The sequence below is a fragment of the Mesoplodon mirus genome, assembly GCF_964341445.2.
Source record: "Mesoplodon mirus genome assembly, chromosome: 20".
In the NCBI taxonomy this organism is placed as follows: Eukaryota; Metazoa; Chordata; class Mammalia; order Artiodactyla; family Ziphiidae; genus Mesoplodon; species Mesoplodon mirus.
The window spans coordinates 12,973,974-12,999,440 of record NC_138996.1 but is presented as its reverse complement, the minus strand read 5'-3'; the positions used below and the strand labels follow the sequence as shown (position 1 = coordinate 12,999,440).

Sequence of the window (25,467 nt, the reverse complement as noted above, 5' to 3'; positions counted from 1 at the left end):
ATCCAATCTAGAATTCTGGTCTTCGAAGACCTATGTCGTGGACCTTGTGCCATTCATTCATTTGCGTCCTGTGAGTCGGCACCTCGGTTGTTACTGGACCCTCTCACTGTTACTGCACGGGGCTTAGGACTCTAGTACACCGAAGTCCAATTCCTGGAATCATTACCATGTGATCATGACATCATAGAAGAAGCAGCCCGACAATTCTGTCTCCTGTTGTGTCTAACCAAGTCAGAGGACAATAGTGGGGAAGCCTTGGGGAAAATGTCTTGTACAGCTGAGATTCAAGCAGCGTTTATTCTTTCCTCCCTTGTGACCTTCTTCGGTGGACTCCTCATCTTATTAATATCAAGGCTAATCTGGAGGAGCATTAAAAAATGGCAAAAGAGCGAGGGAAAAGGAATTTTCTCGGTCAGTTCCCCTGTATGAAGATCAGAGACAGGTTTGGCGTGCGTTTGTGTTTAGAAGACCATGGAGGCTTCACTCAGTTTTCCCGGGTTGACAGCCAGCTCTGATACGGTGACTTAGAAACGGGTCCATCCTGCTCAGGGGTGGAAAACAGGACCCCAGGCCTCCATGCCATGGGAGAAGCAATGCCTTGTGTGGCTGACGATGCATGTGAGCTCTGGAAACAGGCGTCATTGTTTTGAAAAAAACATCCACTAACATGAGGTCTATGCCTCTATTTCAAATTTTAAAATGACAGTTGGGTTAGGTACCATGAGGAAGGCAGAAAGGAACATCAGTGTCAACCTCACCTTCATGAATCATTCACGCAGGATGCTCATATACTCACAAGTATACATGGCCTTTTATACATGTTAATACAACACACGGAGTTGTGCACACATGCCGAAACCCATGCATACATGCACACGCCATCCAGACACAAACTCAGGGACACTTTTTTACACCCAAACAAGCTTTGCAAGGGTGGGCACTATTGAATAACAACTGGAAAATGATGATGGTAAGAATAATGGTGTCCTATCCAGATAAGACTCTGCTTAAGAGAATAAAAACACTCAAATGTTACATGATGGCTGTTCTGGTACCAATGGTTGAAAGCAAAGATCTGTTCACAGTTTTTCTTTCTCCAATTTTATTTTTCTGATTTCCATAACAGCACACATCAACTGTGTTTTGTAATTAATACTGAAAAGTTGCTTGAAACATTGCCTCTTGATGCTAAACATTGACATAAAATAAAGGAATTTATAACTTGGTAACTTTTTAAGGTCATTGCCAATGTCATCATATGAAATTCAGGTGTCTGCATTCTAGAAGTGCCCAATATGGAATTTTATAGATTTTGTCGCTAAATGAGTTTATGCTATTACTAATTATTTCTAGATTAAAGGCAGTAAGCAGTGGCATAGCAATTGGGGAATGAATCCTGGGGTTCTGATTTCTTAACAACACTGACGGTGTGTGAATGGGTACTGGATATGGTGAATATGCCTTCTGCCTTTTTTTTTCAGTGCACAACTGAATTGGTAGAATTGTTTAATCTCCTTAGACTTCTGCTCCAGGAAATGTATCTTCTTCCCCATTATATTCATTTTTGTGTGGTTACAAAAATGTGAGAACGCGTTTGTCCATAAACATTTGCTGTAGTTTTCATTTCATTCTTTTGATATAATTTATGTCTGCCCTCCAGTCCAGAGGTACCTTTTCATTTCAAATAGGAAGCAGATGTTACAAAATGTTAATAAGCAGGGTCTGAGCAACCAGAAGACTATACTGTTCTGCTTTTAAATCTTGAGGAGAGAGTTTCATAATAGTTGAGTGACTTCTTAATAATTTACCATATCTAATTAAATTGAGAGTGTTGTATTTTTCTCTAAGCCTTTGGGAAAGTTGGCCTAATGCAAAGTTGTCACAAATCTAAGTACTGTGGAAAGTTCTTTTAAAAATTATTTGGAGAGTCATAATTTTCTCCTTAAATGTGCATTTTAAAAGATAGACTACATTCATAAGTATGATTTTATTATATCTTAGGGCCAGTTTGTTTTGCTACAAAAGGCACCTCAGTTTTATAATGGAATTCAAATGAGTGTTCCATATTCATGCCACTGAATATTTTTTTTAAAAATCCATGCCCAGACCACTTCGCAGGCATGCACAGGATCAGTCATAAGTGTTAGTGACAATCATTGATCAAGATATAAACTCTATCAAATAGCCATTTAATGAGACTTCTCTTCTTACCCTTCAGAAAATACGAATAGAAAAATTAAATCATTTCAAAAACCTGGCTCCACATAAAATGAGCTTTCCTAAAACTCAGAGGTCTTAGTCTGCATGGTGTGGTCAAGCCCGGCTCACTTGTGTCTTTCTCAGGGGTAGTTCAAGACTGTCAACAGACACAGAGGCCAGTTCAGGCTCCAGGCTGCCCTCATTGCCTGCCCACCGGCAGGTCATTTAATTTCTCTGTACTTCGGTTTCCTTATCAATAGAAAATAGATTTAATCAGACTGACTTTGGCTACCTCATAGGATTATTATACATTTCAAAGACAGTGGTCCCTTTGTATCCCTTTGTGGGTGCAGGACACACCCCCCAAATCTGAGGATGCTCAAGTCCCTTAGATAAAATAGCATAGTACTTGCATATAACTTGTGCACATACTCCAGGACACTTCATATCATTTCTAGATTAGTCATAATACCTAATACAATGTAAATGCAGTGCAAATAGTTGTAAGTATAATGCAAATGCTATGTAAATAGTTGTCAGCACCCCATAAGTTCAAGCTTTGTTTTCTGGAACTTTCTGAAATTTCTTTTTTTAAGTATTTTCTATCCGACGTTGGTTGAATATGCAGTTGCAGAACCCGTGGATACAGAGTGGGGATTGTATAATAAGTCAAGATAGTTTGTAAACTTGAGGAAGGATCATAATTTCAACAGGATGTGATACCAAATAAGGAATTAAAATCAACATAAAATGGCAAAAAGTTTCCTTCTTCTTTCTCACTCAAAAAAGCAAATACTTAAGTAATCACCTAGAAATCCATTTGTAATTTTTTTCCTTTGTCTGTGTATCTTGACAGAAAAGGATAAGACACTTATTCCCAGAACAGAGAGAAGCACGCTGCTCCGGACCCTGATCATAACAGTAGTGTCAGTGTGAAGGGTCTGGGGCTGAGAGTACGTGAGATGGGCATGGTGAAGACTGCAGAATTCAGAATGCAAATACTGCCGAAGAGCAGTAAAATACAAACGCAGTAAAATTCATCGTGTGAAATAGGGAATAAGTGAGTTCAGGGTTCCCAGGGTTGGACAAGGTGTAGTGCGTTCTGGCTGATGCTCCAGCAGGAGACACCATCAATACACATAAAACAGATGACCTTCTCTGAGACCCAGCTTACTCTTGATTTCTTTCTGTTGCTTCTAGGAAGAAACGTCACGTAGCATGGACTGTAAACATTCAAGAAGTCTCGCTTTCCAGGGAGTCTTTCGTGATCGTGTAGAAATGTTGCTCTCGGCACAGACCTTTGTGGGACAGGTGTTGGTGAGTACATTTCCAGTGCTCACTTGCTAACGAACTTTAGCCATGAGTGTGATGTATCAGTGTGAAAGCATCTGCTGGCCTTTTCTAAAATATCACTACGTCCCAACGGCTATCTCCCTGTGTCTGTGCTCTCTACTGATGATTCTGCTTGCTTTTTCTTTGGAGTGAATGTAATTACTTGGCATTACATTTTCTATTTGTTGTCAGCCTATCCACTAGAAGAAAGACTTTATTAGGGTAAAGGTTGTGTGCATTTCATTCTCCTTGTATGTAGATGAATGTCTGGCATGCAGCTGTTGCTCAAAAAATGTTGGTTTTTAGTGGATTCTCTGCCCTGTGAGGTACAACTATTTTCCCCTCCTTTGATTCCAACAGCTTCCTTTCTTCATTTTACAAACTGGTCTTTTTTGCCCCTCTGTGATATTTATCATTTACTTCCTGTTTTAATCTAGGTAAACATTGACATATTAAAACTCAGTCCAGGCATCATCTCAGGTAGATTTTACCTTATCTCCATATTAAGCTAAGAGTCCCCCTCTCTAAGTTTCTATCAATTCCATTGAACGCTGTTAAATTAAAATTATCTGTGCATAAGCCTGTCTACCCTAGTGCACTATGGACTCCTTGAGAGAAAAGACCGTCAGGGAAATGTTCACACCCCATTGTCTGGAAATAGCAGATGCCCTGTAAATGAATATTGCCCCATCGTCATTTCGGTAGTATCGTTTGATCTGAAACATTCAAAAACAATCTGTAATTTGAGGGTATGCTGCCATCCCATGGTGGCATGGTGGAAGGAGACGTACGTGAACTAAAGATTATCCTCTGCTTTTTGTAATTAGTACAGACATTGTTCTTTTCTAGTTAATGTTGTTTAATTACGATCTAACTAATTTTTAAAACTTATCTTAAAGTACATAAGTAAAACTGCTTTGATAAACGCTGCAGGAAATACTGAATCATCTGGAAATGTGTCTCTCCGTTTTTTTTCTTCTGAAGTTTTGGTCTCTTTTTTGAAATCCTTGTCCCTATGACCTGTTAGAGAAGGATTTTGTGATTCTCTATGATTTTTATCAGGGATTTGTTAGTTAGGATCTCTTCAAGTGTTCAAATCACGTTGGATTATATGTGGATAATGTTGGAAATAAGGCAGTAAAGGACCCTGGGGTGAGGCAGAAGAGAACTTCCACCATCTACCATGTAAACACTGCATATAGGGATTGGCTGGGGAAGGAATGATCATTGACTACATATCAATAAAAATTATTTTCTTTAATGATGGAAAAATTGTTCTTTCAGTCTGTTACAGCTTATGATTAAATGATTGGAACAACAGGAAGCATGGAGGAAAGGTTAAATTAGAATAAACAGTCTAGCATTGAAACACAAAATTGAGACTCTCAGTGAGGGTTCCAAGCAAGTGTTTTATAAAGGATGAGAAAGAAAAAAAAGTGGCTCATAGATTTCCTTCCTTCCACCCATCTGTCCTTTGTAATTTCCTTCCTTCTTTCTTTCAACAAATATTCACTGCTTGCCAACTACACGCAAAGCATATACTCTAGACATGATGAAATATGCAGGCAAAAATCTTGCACTTACGGGACTTAAATTCTAGTGGAGGTAGGGATGATGAATGTGCACATAAGTAGATAAGATAAATTCACATGGTGATCAGTGCTGTGAGGGAATGATGGGTGACGTGTTGGTGAGTTTCGGTGGTTTTGGTGTTAGATCACATTAGATACAGTGATCTGAGAGGAAATCTCTGAAAAGGTAAGATTTGAGCTGAGACTTGAAGAATCAGAAAGATAAAGTGATTGAACAGTGGAAGGAACAGGTTTCCCAATAGAGAGAAGAGACTTGTGGATGTAAAGGGCTAGATTACTGCAAGTACCAAATGAGGTTCCTGTGCTAGAGGCCAGGAGGGCAGAGAACTCTGCGGTCTGAGTGGAGACAGGAGAACCATGCAGTGCTTTGCACTTTCTAGCAAGGAGCTAGGCTCTTCAAATGGAATAATTTTATTCTAGTGCAAAGGGGAGTCACTGAGGGGTTTTTAAGCGTGGGTTGACATGGTCTAATTACGTTTTAGAAATTCAAGAGGCACTAAAGTTTGAAAATAAAGGAATTGTCAAAGGCATACTAGGCAAATGACAATAGTGTGAATTCAAGGCAAAAAAACAAGAAACGAAGCCAAGTAGCCTGTATTAGTTTCCTAGGATTGTTGTAACAAAGTACCACAAACTGAGTGGCTTAAACAACAGAAATTTATTGTCTCACAGTTTTGGAGGCTAGAAGTCTAAGATCAGAGGTTGGTTCCTTCTGAGGGCTGGGAGAGAGAGTCAGCTGCATGCCTGTCTCCTAGATTCTGGTGGCTTGTTGGTAATCTTTGGCATTCCTGGGCTTGTAAATGCACCCAGGTCTCTGGCTTCATTTTCACATGGTATTCACATCATGTTTCTTCTGTTCATGCCTGTGTCCAAATTTCCTCTTTTTATAGGGACACCAGTCATATTAGATTAGAGTCCATCCTTATGACCTTATTTTAGCTTGAATACATCTGCAAAGACCCTATTTCCAAACTAGGCCACTTTCTGAGGTACGAAGGGTTAGGACTTCAACATACCTTTTGGGGGACACAGTTCAACACATAATTTGTAATGAAAATTTGTAACTAACTTCAACCAACATATAACATCATGAGTATCATTATACCAAAAATATAACTTCAAGATAATTAATAAATAAAAAATTACAAGAAATAAAAAAACAATATTAAAGACACATTGGTAGTATGAACTTTTAGTTCACTTATCTTATATCAGGAGACACTAAATAGAAAAGAAGAAGAAGGAGAAGGAGAAGGATAAAGAAGACCAAAGTAAATTAATTAATAACAAAGAACTGACTGAAATGATCAAACCCATATGGTGAAAACATAAATTAAACCTACAAATGTCTACAGACTATTCGTAAAAATTCAGGCCCCCAAAAAACAATCCCAATTAAAAAACTTACAAAGTAGAGGCAGAGGACATAAACTGAACACAGTACAATAAATGGACAGGAAAATAATAAACTCAGAAAAAAAGAACCAAAAACGAATAATTTACAGCTAAAACATTGTAAATATCTCTTTCTAAAATGACTCCTGACTCAGAGAAATCAAACTTAAAATTGCAGAATATTTAGAGAGTAAAGATGATGAAAACATCACATATCCCTTGCACCTACATTATAAGTTGGGAATTGTTCTAAGTTAAGTGCATAACATTAACAACTTATCTTGATAAATAAAAAATAATTAAATGAATTATCAATGTTGAAAAGTCAGAGAAAGAAAACACATTAAATCTAAGGAGAATAAATAAGAAAGCTAGAAATTAACAAATTATAAAAGAGCTGATTGTTTGAAACAAACAATAAAATAGAGAAGTCAATAGGTAGGCTAAACAATCCAAGAGGGGAAAAGCAAAATATATGGAATAAGACATTAAAATGAGAAGATAAATACAGATAAAAAGGAAATTGAAAGACATACGCACAATTAAGTATGAAAACCAAATGATTCCTTAGGACAATATAAATAAGCAAAACTGACCATGAAAAAAAGAAACTTAAACAGACCAAATAACTGGAAGATACAAAGATATGGTCAAAGACTTTATCAACATCACCACCACTATACTTCTCCCCCTCTGCCTATGGGAGACCCAGACAATTTCAAGGTCCAGTCTGCTAGATCTTCAGATAGTGAATGTCTCTAATGCTAATTAAATAGTCCCAGGGCATAGAAAATACAAGAAAGAAAGTATCTGATTTTCTTTTTCAATGAAGGCACACTATCTATAGCAAAACCCACAATGATGGCAAATTTAATAACATCTGTAGACTAATGTCTTAAATACGTGGATACATGGCCAACAACACAGTGTAAGAAGAAAAAGGAAGGAGGAGGATGAGGAGGAGAGGAAGCCGTTGTTGTTTAAAAAAAAGGAAGGATGAAAAGAAAAAGAAGGGAAATGAAAAGGAGAGGAAAATTCAAAGAGTCAAAGGGAAAGAAAATATTATCTTTATAACCGGAGACCTTCTGAGATCCTTCTAGAGATAAAACAAGGCAATGTGCCGATCACCTCTGCAGCATCTTTGGGCTTGATGCTTTAGTTATCACAAGCATGTTTTTACAGCTACCTGTGGGAGATTGTCTACTGAATTTAGTTCCAAAGACCTTATCAAAGTCTAAACTGTTCCTTTTTTTGGATGCTATTAATTGTGTAAACGTGTTTCTCTGTTGTTTTGATAGCTAAAAAATTTAAGAACCAAACATATGGCTCATCTTCAGTAAGTGTATCTACTTTTAGCATCATTCTAGCCACTACTTTATGTCCATCTTCTCTTTTTCTGTCTTCTCTGGCAGGATGAGTATAAGGCCAGGTTTTTGCAGGTTGTCCTGGTGTAACTGTTTAATCAAGTCTCTTTCATTCCTAAAAGTGTATGTGTTGTGACAATAAATGACATAGCTGCCTTAGCTTCAAGTGAAAAGTGTTGTTTTTCAAAGCCACAGGACATTTTCCAGGGAAAATGAGCCGTTAAAGAGAATGTAACTTTGAAGGTCTCCTCAACTGCTCCATAGATTCAACTCCACCTTTCTCCTTTGACTAGAAAGTATGGATTTTTTTTTTCTCTTTCTGCTCCTAATTGACACCATTCCCCTCTCATGATGGGCCATGTGCCTCCCTTCTGGTCACATGTAGCCTTGCTGGAGATTTATACATTACATGATATACATATATATATCGTGTGTATTTAATATCACTTTTATCCTTCTTAATGTCAATATCCTGTTGCTAGCCAACCAGGAAGCCACCGCACTGCTTGGCTAGCATCACAGGGACCTGGTAGGAATGGGCACCTTTGAGGACGGGTCCCCACCCATCCCAGGCTCAGTTTTTCAGTGCCCCGTGGAAGGAGTGCAGGAGTTATGTTCGATGGTTGTCTGTTCCTCTGCAGAAGCAGCGTGGTACTTCTCAGGCTGCTTCTTTCTCAGACCTTCCTCCTTCTGTCAGAGGGTCCTGGCCAGTACTTCGTTTCCTCCTAAATCATCATGTTGGTCAATTTCCTGATCACTGGGTTAATTTTCGTCGCTGGGGCAGCTTTGATGAGCTGAGTCTTCCCGAGCTCGCGCTCACACTTCCTCCTGGATACAGCCCTCCTGCTGAGGGCTGCCACTCATCTCCCTTGTCAACCTGGGGATGCCTGTATTAGGATCCTGGAGTCCACCCAGCCGGGCTCAGCCTGGAAGCCGCAGGACAGCACTGCGCATGCCCAGCGCCAGGTCCCGCCAAGCCTGTGCAGCCTTCACCCTGGACAGCCCTCTGGGCTGGCCTCGTTTTAACAGATTTTTCAGCTGAATTTCATTTATAAAATTTTTTCCTCAGAGCGCTTCTTTGGTCACATCTCATAGACCTTGGCAAGTAATGTTCTTATTTTTAGTAATGCCCAGTTCGTCTTTAGGTTAAGTTTTAATTTTGATTTCTTGCTTGATTCATAATCTATTGTGAGGAGTGTTGTATGCTTTTGTTTCCTTGGTGTTGGACTGGCTCTCTTTTCTACTTTGGTGAAATTTATGGCCCAAGGATATCACTGCCTTTATGATCTCTAGTTTATGGAATTTATGGGGAAATTCTTTGTTGCCTAGTACATGATCAATTTTTATTACTGTGTAATGGACTTTTGAGAGAATCTGTGTATATTTTCCATACCCTTAATTATTTGCTGACTGATTGAAAAGGGCATGTCAACATTTTTCATTTATGACTTTATAGTTTTATCAAATATCTTACATTTCTAACAGGTATTGAGTTATATATTTTATATAACATCAGTCAATGCATAGAGTTACCTTTTATAACTCCTTGGTCGATGGTGCCTTTTACTGATATGAAATATCCATTTTTGTCACACTGAGTGGGTTTTTGTTGTTGTTGTGTTTTTGTTTTTTTACCCAGGGGATACTTTAGAACATAATGTTAGCCGGTAACATTGCTTTCATTTTATTCATACTTGATTAGGATGTCCTTGCCCAGCTCTCTTTCAGTCTTTCTGTCTCATTTCCTCTTAAGTGTGTCTCTTTAAATATCATGTAGCTGCACTTTTGTGTTTATTGATTTAAGAATGCATTTATTTGTTCATTTACTGGAGAATTTAATTATTCTCCTTTATGGTGATCTGTTTCATTGGTCTTTATAATATTTAGAGATTGAATTTACTGCATAATAGACTATCTAAATTTCTGTGGCTTAAACAAACAAATGGGGTGTGTTGGTAAAGAAAGGGGGAATGGGTATTGGATAAACAACTAGGACCTTTGTGACATCTTAGTTCCTTGTCTTACTGGAGAAGCGGAATGACATGGTGATTGAGAATTTTGAGAGACATGACCTTAAGCATTGGCTTCTCCACTTCATCTTGAACAAGTTAATTTTCCCAAATTGCACTTCTTTCATATAATGTGAATAACCTCCTTAAAATACTGTAGGGAGTATTGTAAACCCTTCAAGGGTGTAGTGAGTACTGATCATTCGCTGATATTTACATTCCTTATTTGTTCCTTTTTGTTAATTTTATTTATTTTCTTTTGTATCTTTTGACTTGGGATTTTCCATTTTTAATAGAATATCATAGGTATATCAGTAAATGAAATTCAGAACAAACTTCCCACCTGTATTTCTCTCTAATAATATCTCTGCATGTTTTATATCTATATACTGCTCTCGCCTGAGACCTTTGGCATGTTTTTCCTCCACACCACCCCTTCTTCCTTCCAGGAATTGTTGAATTAATCTGAACACTCAGTTCCAGATTGTTACTGTGTTTTTTAGTTTTTTTGGTTTTTAGCATTGTACAGCTGGTCAGATTTTCTTCTTAATATTTGCTTTAGATGTAAAAATTCCATTAATTTTACCAGTTTTATTAGGCACCATTTTTTCTTACGTAACCTATTTTATCTTTCTAATTTTTTTTTCTTGAGTACTTGCCATATTCACTTGCGAGGGAAATTGTGGGTAGTACACTTTCCGAATTGTCGAATGTCCCCCAGTTTTTCTCCCTTGCTCTCATAAGTGAACAATAATTTGGTTGGGTTTAGAATTCTTGGCTTGTAATCCTTTTTCCTAAAACCTCTGTAAATGCTGTTCCAAAGTGTTCTGGCTACTTAAGGATACCAAATTCTTGTCTGTCAGCTCCAAATCCACCCTCTCTCCTCTGCTTTGTGATGTGAGGCTCGTACGCAGCAACCACATGTCTCTTTGGTCAGCTCCCTTATGCTCTAGAGGAGAAGAAGGGAACTGCCTTCCTGTGTTTTACATCTAGTTTTTTCAGCCTCACTTCATCAATGGCTTTTTCTTCCAGTAGCAGTGCTTGGTTTCAGTTTCCAGGCTTTTCCAACAGTACCAGGACCAAGCTCACAGTGCCTCTTCAGATGTACCATTACCAGCCAACCCAGGACCCCTCCTCCCAAGTCTGAAGCCCCCCTCCAAAGGGCACCTCTTTGATGCCCTTTGGCATCGAATGTTTTTAAACGTTGAGAATCCCAGCCTCCCTTTGTTGATCTCCCAGCCAGTCCTTGGGGGTGCAGCTTCTTGCAGTTACTACCTCTGTGTCACTCCCATGTTCCTTGGTCTTTCCAATCCTCCAGTACTATTTAACAGCTTTTTAGAATCTCACCGGGAACACTAATTGTAATTCTTAAATGTTTAATTACATATTCTATGCTCACTCTTTCACTGGAGGTTATTTCATCTATTCTGTGTGCCTGATCCTCCTGTTTTCTTATACCTCCCATATAACTGGCAATTTTCTGGTGTCCTCTCATATTCACAAGTGAAGATTTAGAGTATTCATAGCGCCCCTTGTTAACTGCGTTGGTGGCTGTTTGGATTCTGAAGACACCCATAACCATCCACCAACTAAACGGGCTTTAAGCCCCACTGTAGAAATCACAGCTCAGGTGGCGGGCTTCCTACCCCTCCCAAATAGCCAGCACTTCCAGACTTTGCCCCTTCAACCCAAGGGAAATTCATAAGTCCTCTCAGAATATCTCCCATTTCTACCTGGCTCACCAAACAGCCTTCACAAGCTGTTAGCTCCCAGTGCTTTATTTTGGTTTGGTACACATTTTGTTGCTTATTATATATAATTTCTGGATCATCCTTTTTAGGTTTGTGGCATGAAGTTGATATTGTTCTTAGATTGAATAAAACTAAAATTTTCTTCTTTTATTTATTTTTTTGGTTAACTTTATGGTGTGGAGGACTATAAATATATGACCTTGTTACCATATTTCTGGAAGCCTGTCAATACATGATTTATAGATGAAGAATCACACATGGGATTTAGTAAGAGAGAAAAAATATGTAATCATATGTAAGGAGAAGAAAAAAGATTTCATGGAAACTATTAATAATTATCAATCTACGAATATATATATATACACACACACACACACACGCATATCCACTCCCAGCATTTTTCCTGAGCTTCAGACTACATTTGTAACCAAATATCTCCATGAGACCCACAGTCTTAGTGATATCTCCATCGACACTTGATTCAGATGTTAAAATGGAACTGACAGTAAGAGTTGAGACCCCAAGAAAAATAGATGCCACTAACTCCCATTAACCTGCAGCACTGCCACTTACAAAGCAGTTGGAAGAAGACCAGTTGAAGCTCTTAGCATCTTGACCAACCCCATGTAAATTTGGGTAAGCTGGAAATTGAAGAGGATTTTGGAACAAGCTCTTTTTGTGGCAGAGGTATTGGGTGGGGGGTGGTTTTCCTCCCCTGTCAAGCGAGGGACCACTTAGAAAGCTCAGCTGGCATCTCTTGGAACTCTGGGGACACAGAGAGCTGACGTCTAGCTCGTTGGTGAAGAGGGATGGCCACACTGAAGAGAATCTGTCCTTCTAGTGTTTGTTGGGGCAAAGAGTGCTTGAGCTGGTCCGTGGGCCAGATGTGGGTCACATGTGAGAGGCTTCTCGAGCCTGCCCAAGTAGGCCTCTGGAGGGGGAAGAGTTCCAGCAGAATACAAGAGTGCAAGGTGCACTGAGAAAAGAGTTGTGAGCAACCAGCGAGAGAGGACGCTTTCACTCAGCTTAAGGGAACCGCAGAGGGGACGCTTAGCAATTAAATCTTATCAAGCTGCAGCCTGTCTGCCCCCTCCCCTTGCACTTCTGATCCGTTTAAGTTGCTCTCCTTTATTTTCCTAGCATGCATCTTCTCACGTACCACCTAAGGTACATATTAATTACTATTTATTGTCTAGACCATAAGCTCCATAAAGGCAGGGATATTTGTATATGTTGTTGAATGATGTTTCCCAATCACCAGAATAATACTTGAGTCATGGTAGGTACTAAAGAAATATCTGTTGAATTTGAACATGAATTGAATTGGGCATCTCCAACAACCCAGGAAAATAAACAGTAAACACTTCCCGTGCCCGGAGAGCCCAAGGGTGAGAGCGTAGTGATCTAACATCAGTCAAGTCCAACATTTCCTGCTATTAGCCCCCCTTTCTGTTCACCGCCTGACACTGACCTACAATTCTCAGAGGCCAGAGGTAGCCTAGTCAGTAGGCAGCTAGGACTAAAAAAAGTTAACAGAGAAGAAACGAATCCCTTTTTGCATACTAGTAGCCTGCTCAAGGAACACCTGAACTGGAAGGGAGTGAAGCTTTAATTGTAAATAAAATACAGTTTTACACAGGACTGAACATATTTTTTTATATGTTTGGAAACTAGAAATAACTGATTACCTACAGTTGACCTAAAAATTCACCGAGACTGCAAAATATTTCATCCAAATGTATTGAGGGTTTTAAATGGGTAAATTTCTGATTATATTCCACAGATTCTTATTTTACAGACCAGATATATTGGCAAGTTAAAGCGCTCATTTTCTCTTCTCACTTTATAGCATGTTTCCTCCTGTCAGAATTCTGTGCATCCTTTAGATGGGCACCTTTGGGACTATTTCTTCTGCAACATCATAGGCAATTCAAGTTCAGAGTCTGTATCCCATGGCCCTCATTTTCTAGAGTGTAATAAAGTGCATAACACATATTAAGCACTTAATAAATGTTTGATGAGTGAGTGAATGAATAAACAGTAGGACTTCTTGAGCTCAGAAAACCTTAGGAGCAGCAGAAAGGACAAATTGTTTATTCTGAAGTGTGTGAAAGTTAAAATTAAGTAGGTAAAATGGGTAGGTACATGTTCGTTTATTGAATACCCAGTAAAGGTCCAATCAGTTTTTGTTGAGTGAATGAATGAATGCTAACATAAATGAATGTGTGGGAAAAAATGGCTACAGATATATAGGCAAGGGAAAAAGGTAAAACACAATTTTGTTGGTATGTTTATTCATCTGTGTTCATGCTAATAGAATGGATCTGTACATTTGTCTGTGGTTTTTGTTTTGTTTTGTTTTGTTTTTCAGGTGATCCTTGTCTTTGTCCTAAGCATTGGGTCTCTTATAATCTATTTCATCAACTCCACTGAGTGAGTAAAATCCCCAGTCAATCTTGTCTGCTCATATCAGTAGCTTACCAGCTAATTTGGAATATTCTGTCAGGAATAATGCTTAATATACTTTCACGTAAACTCACACACGCAAGCTCATAAGAAAAGGATAAGTGTTTAGTTTCCCCTAGGAAGTACTAAACCCAGCTCCACAAACAAACAAAAAAATGCATGAGTTTCTCCTGTATCCTGTCATTCTGCACTGCTAGGAGCTGGGGTGCTGTGCGTATGTCTATTCTAGTTTCTGGGGCTACAAGCGTCCAGCTGTTGTCTCCTCCTTTGGACCGTTTATGTGGGCCTTACTTGCCTTTGGATTCCTTAGATGTTAAAGCAGAAGTTCTGTAGTCATTTCAGGGTTTTTCATAGGTCCTAGACAAGTTTGGATGGTCTGAGGAAAGAAAATGCTAGACCTCACCGGGGATGTAGGAGCAAACTATCCTCTGTTCTTCTCTGAAGGCATTCCGTTCTCCTGTGCCAAAGTTAGGACAGCTTCTTGGACACAACCCAACCTAATCTGAACTCCATGCTGATCCTCTGGGAATTTTATTGGATTTCCAGCTAAAGTAAAACTGGGATTACAGGGCCACACAAGTCAGGCAACTTTAGAGGTCCTACAGAAACTAGTAGTCTTTGTTTTGTGGATTCCTTACTGACCTTTTAGGAACATTTCCTTGGAATTTGCTTCAGATCAGTTCATTTGATGTAGAGTAGCTCTCTATCAGAAGTATACTGAAGCCAAAATTTCCTGGCTGGGTAAGATGGTCTTGCACACCAAAAAGAGCCACATAACCTCTGTGCTTCTGAATCCCATTGATAAAATGAAAATGGAACCAATAAGCTCTATGAAAAGAAGAGCAGGTCATTCTTCTGTTATTTTCAGCTGTATTCACGGCCCAGTGGTTTTGTTCATGCATACCTCTCCTCCCAAGAGAAAAGTAATTTCCTTGAGATGTGCACATAAGTGTCTGGGTTGACCATTCGTGGTAAATAAATAGAAAATTACCCACCTGTTCTCTTTATTTGGTCCTCTGTAGCCACAGCTTTTAAAATGTCCACCTTTATAAACTATCTTTGTTTCTTTTCCAGCCCTTTTACAAGCTGTTCTTCATACCAAGACAAAACCATCCTGATTGATTTGACTTTCAATGCTTTCTTTAGTTTCTATTTTGGATTGAGAGTAAGTACCTATTGAACATGGGAGTAAACAGGGGTATACAACAGGCGCACCATAAAGAGATCTGTGTTATACAAAGAGATGCCTTCCTTAGACAATCTGCCTGTGCTTTCAGGCTCTAAAGCCAGAGAGTCTGGGCCCTAAATTGTCAAATGTATAACGAGACCCCCAAACTCTCTCCTGCACTTGAAACTGTAAACCAGGTCAACAATTTTAGGCCAAATGAAAAGGATTCCTCGTTAAACTATCATCACCCTATCACCCTGTCCTCCTTATTGGCTTCCCACTTGCCACTCAGAAGAGTGACTTGTAATCACAAGAGAGCAGAACCTGAGTAACAAGCCTCTGAAAATGTCATTGGCTCCACTGATGGCATATGTGCCATATAACTCTATAAAATACTCTTGTGCCTTTAATTTTGTTGCATTCATGTATTCAATCGTTCTCTCATTCCACAAGCACTTTTTGAGGGCCCACCCTAGATCTAGATCCTAGATTTATCTATCTCATGTTTGTGAGATAGATATACACACACACACATATACACACACATATACCCACATATACACACACACACATATACACACACACATATACACACATATATATAAACACATGTACACTCACAAATATATACACACACACAAATCTATACACACACACACATATATACACACATATACACACATTTATATACGCATATATACACACACATATATACGTACATACACACATGCACACACATATATACACACATACCCACATATACCCACATATACCCACATATACATACCCACATATACATACCCACATATACACACATATATGCACACACATACACACACAAATATATACATACACATATACACACACATATATATACACACATATATACACACACAAATTTATACACACATATACACCCATATATATGCACATATACACACACATATATATACACAGATATACACACATATACACATGTACACACATATATACACACATATACATATACACACATATGTACCCATATACACACATATACACACAGTATACACACATATACACAAGTATATATATACACACACATATACAAATGTATATACATGCACACGTATATATACACATATATTCACACATATATATACACAAGCATGTACACACAGAAACATACACACACGTATATACAGACATATACACACACAGAGGTATATATATGCACATATAAGTGTGTATGTATGTAATATGTACATGCGTATGAAAGGTATGTTATGTACGTATTTCTATTACCTTCCTTCAAACTTATTTCAACCACACTGGCCATCACAGTCTTATTTTTACAGCAGCCCCTCCCTTCTGGAAACGCCTGCTTTCTTATTGCAAATAGGGAAGCTCATAAACACAAGCCTTGGCCAACCAAGCTTCTAGACCTTTTCCATTGAAGACCATCCTAAATCTTGTATCTTCGTTGCTCACAAATAGGGGGTTTTATCTATATAATTATATATATATCAGGAAGCTCTAGGAGCAGTAGAAAGGTCAAAGTGATTATTCTGAAGTGGGAGAGTTAAGATCTGGTAAGTAAGGTGGATTCATGTTCATTCATTGAATACCCCCTAAGGGTACACGCTCTTTATCTATATGAATATATAGGTATATATATATATATTTATATATAAATGTGTATTTACTTATATAGCTATATAAATATATATGGGTGTATGTATGTATACATTGTATGTATGTAATAGAATGCAGTCAGAGCTTCAGTTGGTGGATGAAGTGTACCTGAAAAAAGCCACTCTTGTGTTCACTGTAAAATTTTTGAGGGTAACAGAATTTGGGGTCTTCTGTTTTCATTTCATAGTTTGTGGCAGCTGATGACAAGGTCAAGTTCTGGTTGGAGATGAATTCAATTGTAGACATCTTTACCATTCCACCAACCTTTATTTCTTATTATTTGAAGAGTAACTGGCTAGGTAGGTGAGTTGTGGGAATCAGAAGCAATCTCAAAAAAACCCCTCAACATTCATCCGTAAGTATCTTTTCATTTTCCTTTAAAGCCTAAATGGCGTTTAAAAAAATTCCTCCCCATGATTGTATGGTTTTGTACTACATTTTCAGAACCCATTCTTTTTTTTTACCCCAGTCCCTGGCGATGGGCCTGATGCCAGTAGGTGTACGAGGTTGTTTATTGTTATGGATTATCCGCACCTGAGGGCAGGGCCCCAACATCCTAGCCCCCTGTGGCACCTTTGTGCTGAGATCCCACATGACTGGGAGAGGTGAAAAGCCTCCCATGGTCTTTAAAAAGTATAAATCATCATATCCAGACATACGGTGACCTGTTAGAGATTTTTTTAATTAGTTACTTTGTCTTTAAGGTGGATGTATTGCCAGTACATGGGCATTCTGTGGCTTTTGTCAGTTTTTATGTAATCTTATATTATTATTTATTATCTACAAAATATTTTTTACTAGTGTTACTATCAAACTACATAAAGGCAAACAGCATGCAAACCCTGGGGAGCATATCACAGAGACTCTATAGTCAGGAGTTAAAGTGGTTTATGGATCATTTGCTCTCCATTCTAAAGTAGAGTTTAAATAGAGTTGTGCTTATTGCATACTTTGTAATAATACTACTACTCAGCAACCCTTCGAGGTAGGTATCATTATAATTCCCATTTTACAGATGAGGAACCAGAGAAGCTAAGGGCGTTGCTTTAGATTACAACAGCCATTAAGTGAACCAGAATTTGAACCAGTGCTCAGGTCTTAAACTGATGACATTGTAAGATACTGTATTTGAGCATTTCAGGGAAAGAAAGAACGTAAGCAGTCCCAGGTGTGGTATAATTCACACTGCTCCCTTTGTGACCCTCAGCTTTCGGCAGCTTTCTTTTTTTGATTGCTTTGTAGGTTTAAGGTTCTTAAGAGCATTGCGGCTGCTGGAACTCCCTCAAATCTTGCAAATTCTGAGCGCCATCAGGACCAGGTAAATGCCAGCCCTGCCTCAAGTACTACTTACTCACTCATTCGGATTAGGAAATTCAGATGTTAACTGAACCTTCAACTCAGCTCATTTCCCATCAGAAACTTCAGTGCAAAAGTCACAAAATCCCTTACTTTCCAAAATACCATTCGCTTACTTTTCTCTCACTGCATTAACCTCACACACAGGCTGGAAAGTTTGCAATCATCTTGAAGAGTTTGTTTCTTCTCTGTTTCTTGGACATACAATGTGTCAGTCCATTTAGGCTTTAATTCTCCCCACCACCAAAAAAAATTTTTTTTTAATCAAAGCAATTCAGACAAAATAGACTTTAAAATAAAAACTGTTACAAGAGATAAGGAAGGACACAACATAATGACCAAGGGATTAATCCAAGAAGAAGATATAACAATTGTAAATATTTGTGCACCCAACATAGGTGCACCTCAATACATAAGGCAAATGCTAGCAGCCATAAAAGGGGAAATCGACAGTAACACAATAATAGTGGGGGACAGATCGTCCTGACAGAGAATAAGGAAACACAAGCCTTAAATGACACATTAGACTTAATTGATATTTATAGGACATTCCATCCGAAAGCAGCAGAATACACTTTCTTTCTCAAGTGCACACACAACATTCTCCAGGATAGATCACATCTTGGGTTGCAAATCAAGCCTCGGTGAATATAAGATAATTCAAATCCTATCAAGCATCTTTTCTGACCACAACACTATGAGATTAGAAATCAATTATAGGAAAAAAGCTATAAAAAACAAACACATGAAGGCTAAACAGTATGTTACTAAATAATCAATGGATCACTGAAGAAATCAGACACTTTGATTCTATACATTCTATACATGAATCGATCCTCTGCTGTCTAGGAATGCAAGACAATTCCTCCAAGCCTGAGAGCTGCCCAGCAGCAGCAGTGAGCTCTTGCTTACAGAAATAGAGCTACCTAAATATCTCCAAAAAATTAAAATTACAGTTTAAAAACAATCCAAACTACCTTTAAGCAGCAATCCTGTTAAAGTTTTAGGCAATTTGGTCTAACATTACCCACTCACAATCTCCATGCCTCTGCATTCTCACTAGAAGCATCAAATAGTACTGGCCAGGTGGGTCTCACTGCTAAGGGTTTATACTTTATGGAGCATTTGTGATCGGAAAGGGCTGTTCTTGTGTGGTCGGTAGCCTTGCTGAGAACCACAGAGATTTCAGCTAAACTCTAGGGCTTTCCTTAGGAGACAGGAGCTTGTTTGATCCTCTTCATTCAAAGATCCTGGTGTGAGTTTAGCAGTATGGAACTACATTTCTGTAATCTACTCAGAATTTCATTTTGCAAGCCCACTCTCTGGATCCTTGGGACACTGCCTTTTTTCAATATAATATTAGGCTAGTGGAGATCATCAGAACCTAAGCTTTTTGAACACGTGTGTGTGACGGGGTGTGCCTGAGAGTTGTGCATCTCCAATTTTAATATGTATACGAAGCAAGCAGGGGATCCTGTAACAATGCAGATCAGTAGGTCATGGCAGGGCGTGGGATGCTGCATTTCCAGGATGCTCCCGGGGAAGTGTAACATTGCTCCTGGTCCATGTCCCACACTTTGAGGAGCGAGGGTTTAGAGGATGAGGTATTTGTGGTGTTCGGGAACCTGTCAGAACCCAGCAGCTCTTTGTCTTTCTTCCCCTAGGGATTCAGTGAAGTTTTCCAGGCTGTTATCCATTGTTCTGAGTACCTTGTTCACTGCTGCAGGATTCATTCACCTGGTGAGCATCTCATCCAACTCCCCGATGTTGCGAGTGAGCATGAATGTCTTTTATTTGAAAAATGGAGGCAAACCTTCTGAGTTCCTGTCTCCATCACTGTAATCAGTGTGAGGTTTATCATTTCACCTCCTTTGGATGGGTTTTCTCCACCCCATACTTCTCACAAATATGTATCTCCTACACTCACGGTATCGATGTTCCTTCTTCCGACTTTCAAAACCTGCTCTTAGGAAAGGGTTTAATAAGTTTACTCTTCTAAGGTATAAACAATAGGTAAAGTTTTTTGTTTTGTTTTGTTTTTTTTGAGGTACGCGGGCCTCTCACTGTTGTGGCCTCTCCCGTTGCGGAGCACAGGCTCCGGACACGCAGGCTCAGCGGCCATGGCTCACGGGCCCAGCTGCTCCGCGGCATGTGGGATCCTCCCGGACCGGGGCACGAACCCATGTCCCCCGCATCGGCAGGCGGACTCTCAACCACTGCGCCACCAAGGAAGCCCTAAAGTTTATTACTGTATCATCATAGGGGTTCCAGCAATTTGAAAAAGTATAAAGGGTCAGAGAAATGAAGCCAGTGAGAGTATTTTGTACTTATAAAAGCTGGAGAGTTGGGTGAGGGAGCAGTTGCTGAGTTGCAAAGGGGAGTTTCGGGACTTTCTTGGTTCTCCTGGAATCAGTCTGTATACATAGCTGCCTCCTTCGCATACAAGAAAGGTTAGTTCTCATGCCATATAATCAGCAACATAATAAATGGACTTCAACAATAGGAAAGAAACTCCTGGACTTTATTGCTCCCGGAAAGTTGAAGAGAAATCATTAGAAAATGCAGAAATTGAAGTGGGATGTTAAAAGCCTGCAAAGGCCTTTGAGAAAAGCAAAAACAAACAAAAAAATAGAGCAGAAGTCTTTTCCACTTGAGCCCTTCTCTCAAAATTAATTTAAAAATCACAAGGAAAAGGAAAAAAAAAAGTTAAAAAAAAACCCATGTTCAGTTCATCAAGAAAAGTGTCAAACACTGAAACAGATACAAACTACTATGCATAAAATAGGTAAGCAACAAGGATTTACTTTATAGCACAGGGAATTATATTTAATACCTTGTAATAACCTATAATGGAAAATAATCAAAAAATTACTGAATCACTATGCTGTACACCTGAAACTAACACAATATTGTAAATCAACTATACTTCAATTAAAAAAAAAAGAAATCTGGGGCTTTCCTGGTGGCGCAGTGGTTGAGAGTCCGCCTGCCGATGCAGGGGACACGGGTTCGTGCCCCGGTCCGGGAAGATCCCACATGCCGCAGAGTGGCTGGGCCCGTGAGCCATGGCCGCTGAGCCTGTGCGTCCGGAGCCTGTGCTCCGCAACGTGAGAGGCCACAACAGTGAGAGGCCCGCGTACCGCAAAAAAAAAAAAGAAATCTGAAACCAGCCACATCCTTCCTCATCATGCAAGCAGGAGACAGATTTTCTGGAGAAGAAGTGTCACAGCAGTAAAGGTAGATCCCTGCATCTGGAGGTTTAGCTGAAGGGCCATGGGTCTACACTGGGAGAAGCAGTCACCAGTGTTCCTGTAGAGACCTGTTGGCCATCACAGAACGGTAGGCAAGAGGATGCTAAAGGAGAAACCATGGTAACAGGTTTTGGGGTTTTTTTTTTGCCTTTAATAGAGGTTCCAGTGAGGGACTTTCAGGTTGAATGGGGCCTACAGGCATATTTTATTGGACCTAAGATGTTTGTATTATCTGTTTGCTATTTTTCTATTGGTTACTAAGTTTTTTAAGAGAGCTCATATTAAAAATCCTGGATTTCTGGATTCTTTGCAAAAATACAAGATTCTGGCAACCCACTCTCCCAAGGCCACCAACAGCCCTAGCTGAAGAGTAGCTGCTCCCTGTAAATCTCACAGGCTTCTGGTTTGAACACAGTCTCAGGCCCTTCTAAGCACATGAGCATGTGCTCCTATGGGGCGTCCAGTCAGCCTGGGGAGGAGACCTCCAGTGAGGATGCGTGCAGAGAAAGAGGGAGAAGCCACCTGATGGTTTTGGACTCAGGGCCATCTACTGTGGGTCACACCAACATCTGAAATGTGAAAAACCTAGAAAAGCTGTAACCCAGATCAGAAAGTTAGTGGATTTTGTTCAGAGGATATTTGAAATGACAAACCGAAATAAAAGCTATGATTGTCCCAACTGTCCCAAGTCATTCCTTCCCGTACTCACACTGTCCTTCAGCTAAAAGTTGATACCATTGGAGGGTGAGTGTCTACCAGAAAGGAATCAACATGATGCCTATGCTAAAATTCTGCCCAAAACAGGGAGTGTGTTAGAAAGCAGAGACATCAGTATAACAATTACATCACATAACGGCTGTCAGAGCAACAATAACAAGATAATTTGCCCAGGGGAACAAAGGAAATGTTAAGGAAAAGCCCTCCTTATACAAGGCTTTAAAAAACTGAAAACGATACTTCAAACAAAATACTTAAGGTTTTAAATAAAAGATTACTAAACGGTAGCAGGAGTTGGAAAACGGCCCAAAGATACCAGAGAAAAAGAAGAAAAAAGTTTTACAGAGCCAAACATCACATTAGAGGGGACACAGATGTGATAAGTGTGACAGAAATATGCTCAGAAGCATGGCGGACAGGATTGAGGCAAAAACACCGCCAGGGAACAGGACAAAGATACTTACATGATACGGAGAAAAACCATGAAAGGTGGGTCATGTTGATTTGACATACTGTAAAATTCACGTTCCTGAAGAAGAGGACACAAATATGGTATCAGAAAAATGTTTGAATATAAAGTATTGAATCTGTAGATTAGAGGGTATACGGTATCCCAGGAGAAATAACCCTAAATGAGTCCAACCATAGTTTGGAACAATTACCAACCTTTAAGGGTAAGGAGAGAATCTAAGCAGAACAAAGAAAGGTCTACATTAGGGGGGAAATGAAACTAGCCTCGGATATCTTGCCAACATCAGTCAGTGCAGGAAGGTGACAGGGCAGTGTCTGCCAAGGTTGTGGGCAAGTGTAACCATCCGTCATTTTAAGCACATGGAAGAGAGAAGAACATCATGAGTCCCTTTTAAAAATGACCTTGATAAAATCCAACCACATAGGAGACGAGTCAAAACCAAGACCTCAAGAATGAGGAAACCATGATAAAAAGGAGTGATGGTGATTACTGACTGAATTGAAAATAGAACAAAGACACGACCTAGGGAATTGTGGGTACAGACTAGAGCACACATGTACCATGTAAAAATAATAAAACCAATACAAATAATGGAGAGGTAGGCAGGGATGAGAGTGTCCTCACGTCCTCCGCCTCCGTAGCACAGCTCACCTAAGGTTGAAACATAAGGTTTAAAAGTGTAAAGTTTCAGTTTTGAAATGTGACATTAAAAATAGGTAACAATTCAATATATTCACATTGGCCCATAATCCTTCATCTTTATTTCCCATCTGGGGCTGAGGGTCGATGCTAGCATGGTCCAGGGCAAGAGCAGGGTGGCCAGGTACACCAGCAGGAGTGACAGGTCTTAGGAGTGGGGAGGGGTTTGAAGCACTAAAGCAGTGCTTCCAAAGAGCGTGAGTTAAATGGGAAAGGGTTATTTAACTTACTGTGAAGGAGATTTCTAGGTTGAAATAAGTTTAGTTTCAGTTTGTAAAACATGTTGTACAAGGGTATGATGGAAGCCCTGTGCTAAGATGTTTACAAGACACTGTGGGGCTTTAGCTTACAGCAAACTGTCCCAAGCAACACTTCAACTCCTGGAAAAATATACATATACACACATATGTATATACATATATATTATAGTATATATATCATATATATGAGTTTTAAAATTGAAGTATAGTTGCTGTACAGTATTATAGGTTACAGTGTACAATATCGTGATTCACAATTTTTAAAGGTTACACTCCATTTATAGTTATTATAAAATATTGGCTATATTCCCCGTGTTGTACAATATATCCTTGTAACTTATGTTATACCTAATAGTTTGTGCCTCTTACTCCCCTACCCCTATATTGCCCCTTCTCCCTTCCCTCTCCCTATTGGTAACCAATAGTTTGTTCTCTCTATCTGTGAATCTGTTCATTCTTTGTTATATTCATTAGTTGGTTGTATTTTTTAGATTCCACATATGATATCATTCAGTATTTATCTTTCTCTGTCTGACTTATTTCACTTAACATAATACCGTCCGAGTCCATCCATGTTGCTACAAATGGCAGAATGTCATTCTATTTTATGGCTGAGTAGTATTTCATTGTATATATATACCACATCTTTTTCCATTCATCTGTTGTTGCATACTTAGGTTGCTTCCCTATCTTGGCAATTGTAAATAATGCTGCTATGAACATTGGGTTGCATGTATCTTTTTGAATTAGTGTTTTTAGGTTTTTTTTTTTTTTCAGATATATACCCAGGAGTGGAATTGCTGGGTCATATAGTAGTTCTATTTTTAATTTTTTGAGGAACCTCCATACTGTCTTCTACAGTGGCAGTACCAATTTACATTCCCACCAACAGTGTAGGAGGATTCCATTTTCTCCACATCCTCACCAACATTTGTCATTTGTGTTCTTTTTGATGATGGCTGTTCTGACAGGTGTGAGATGACATCTCATTGTGGTTAGGATTTGCACTTGATTTGCAACATGATTAATGATGTTGAGCATCTTTTAATGTGCCTGTTGGCCATCTGCATGTCCTCTTTGGAAAAATGTCTATTCAGGTCTTTGGCCCATTTTTTAATTGTTTTTTTTTTGTTTGTTTGTTTTTGATGTTGAGTTGTAGGAACTGTTTATATATTTTGGATATTGACCCCTCATCAGTCATATCATTTGCAAATATTTTCTCCCATTCAGTAAGTTGTCTTTTCATCTTGTAGATGGTCTCCTTCACTATGCAAAAGCTTTTAAGTTTAATTAGGTCCCATTTGTTTATTTTTATTTCCTTTGCTTTAGGAGACAGATCCCAAAAACTATTGCTTTGATTTATGTCAAAGAGTGTTCTGCCTATGTTTTCCTCTAGGAGTTTTATCTGTGTGATTCAAACTTGGTTTTCTTACAATACAGTAGTCTTAGAAAGCAGTAAAGGCTCCAGATCCGTGGAAGCTGATTAGTAGACTTTGCAACCAAATCTACTACCAGCCCTGAGAGTTAAGTATAGACATGCCATCTCCTTATTTGGGAGTGGAGTATTAGAGGAGCCCACACTCTTCACCTACTCATCCAACTTAAGAAGGAGGCAGCGGTTGGCACACCACTTTAAAAAGGTGATCGAACGCCTAAGCAAAGTACATTATTTCCAGTTTTCATTCTGGTTCTTAGCAACAAAACAAAAAACCTACTTTCCCTAGCCATCTCTAGCATTTTACCATCTCTCGTGGAAAAGTGG

The 25,467-nt window shown here is 39.1% G+C and overlaps 1 protein-coding gene across 1 annotated transcript in view; it reads left to right on the top strand.

Moving 5' to 3' along the window:
* Positions 1–264: 264 nt before the first annotated feature.
* Positions 265–25,467, top strand: part of KCNU1 (potassium calcium-activated channel subfamily U member 1) — a gene marked incomplete at both ends in the record, with an annotated part of 134,890 nt that continues 109,687 nt past the window's right edge. Inside the window, 7 exons of the mRNA XM_082608689.1 lie at positions 265–411; positions 3,400–3,516; positions 14,014–14,075; positions 15,183–15,273; positions 17,138–17,249; positions 18,193–18,268; positions 19,971–20,046. Of these exons, the coding sequence (XP_082464815.1) occupies positions 265–411; positions 3,400–3,516; positions 14,014–14,075; positions 15,183–15,273; positions 17,138–17,249; positions 18,193–18,268; positions 19,971–20,046 (681 nt within the window). The remainder of the gene's footprint in view (positions 412–3,399; positions 3,517–14,013; positions 14,076–15,182; positions 15,274–17,137; positions 17,250–18,192; positions 18,269–19,970; positions 20,047–25,467) is intronic.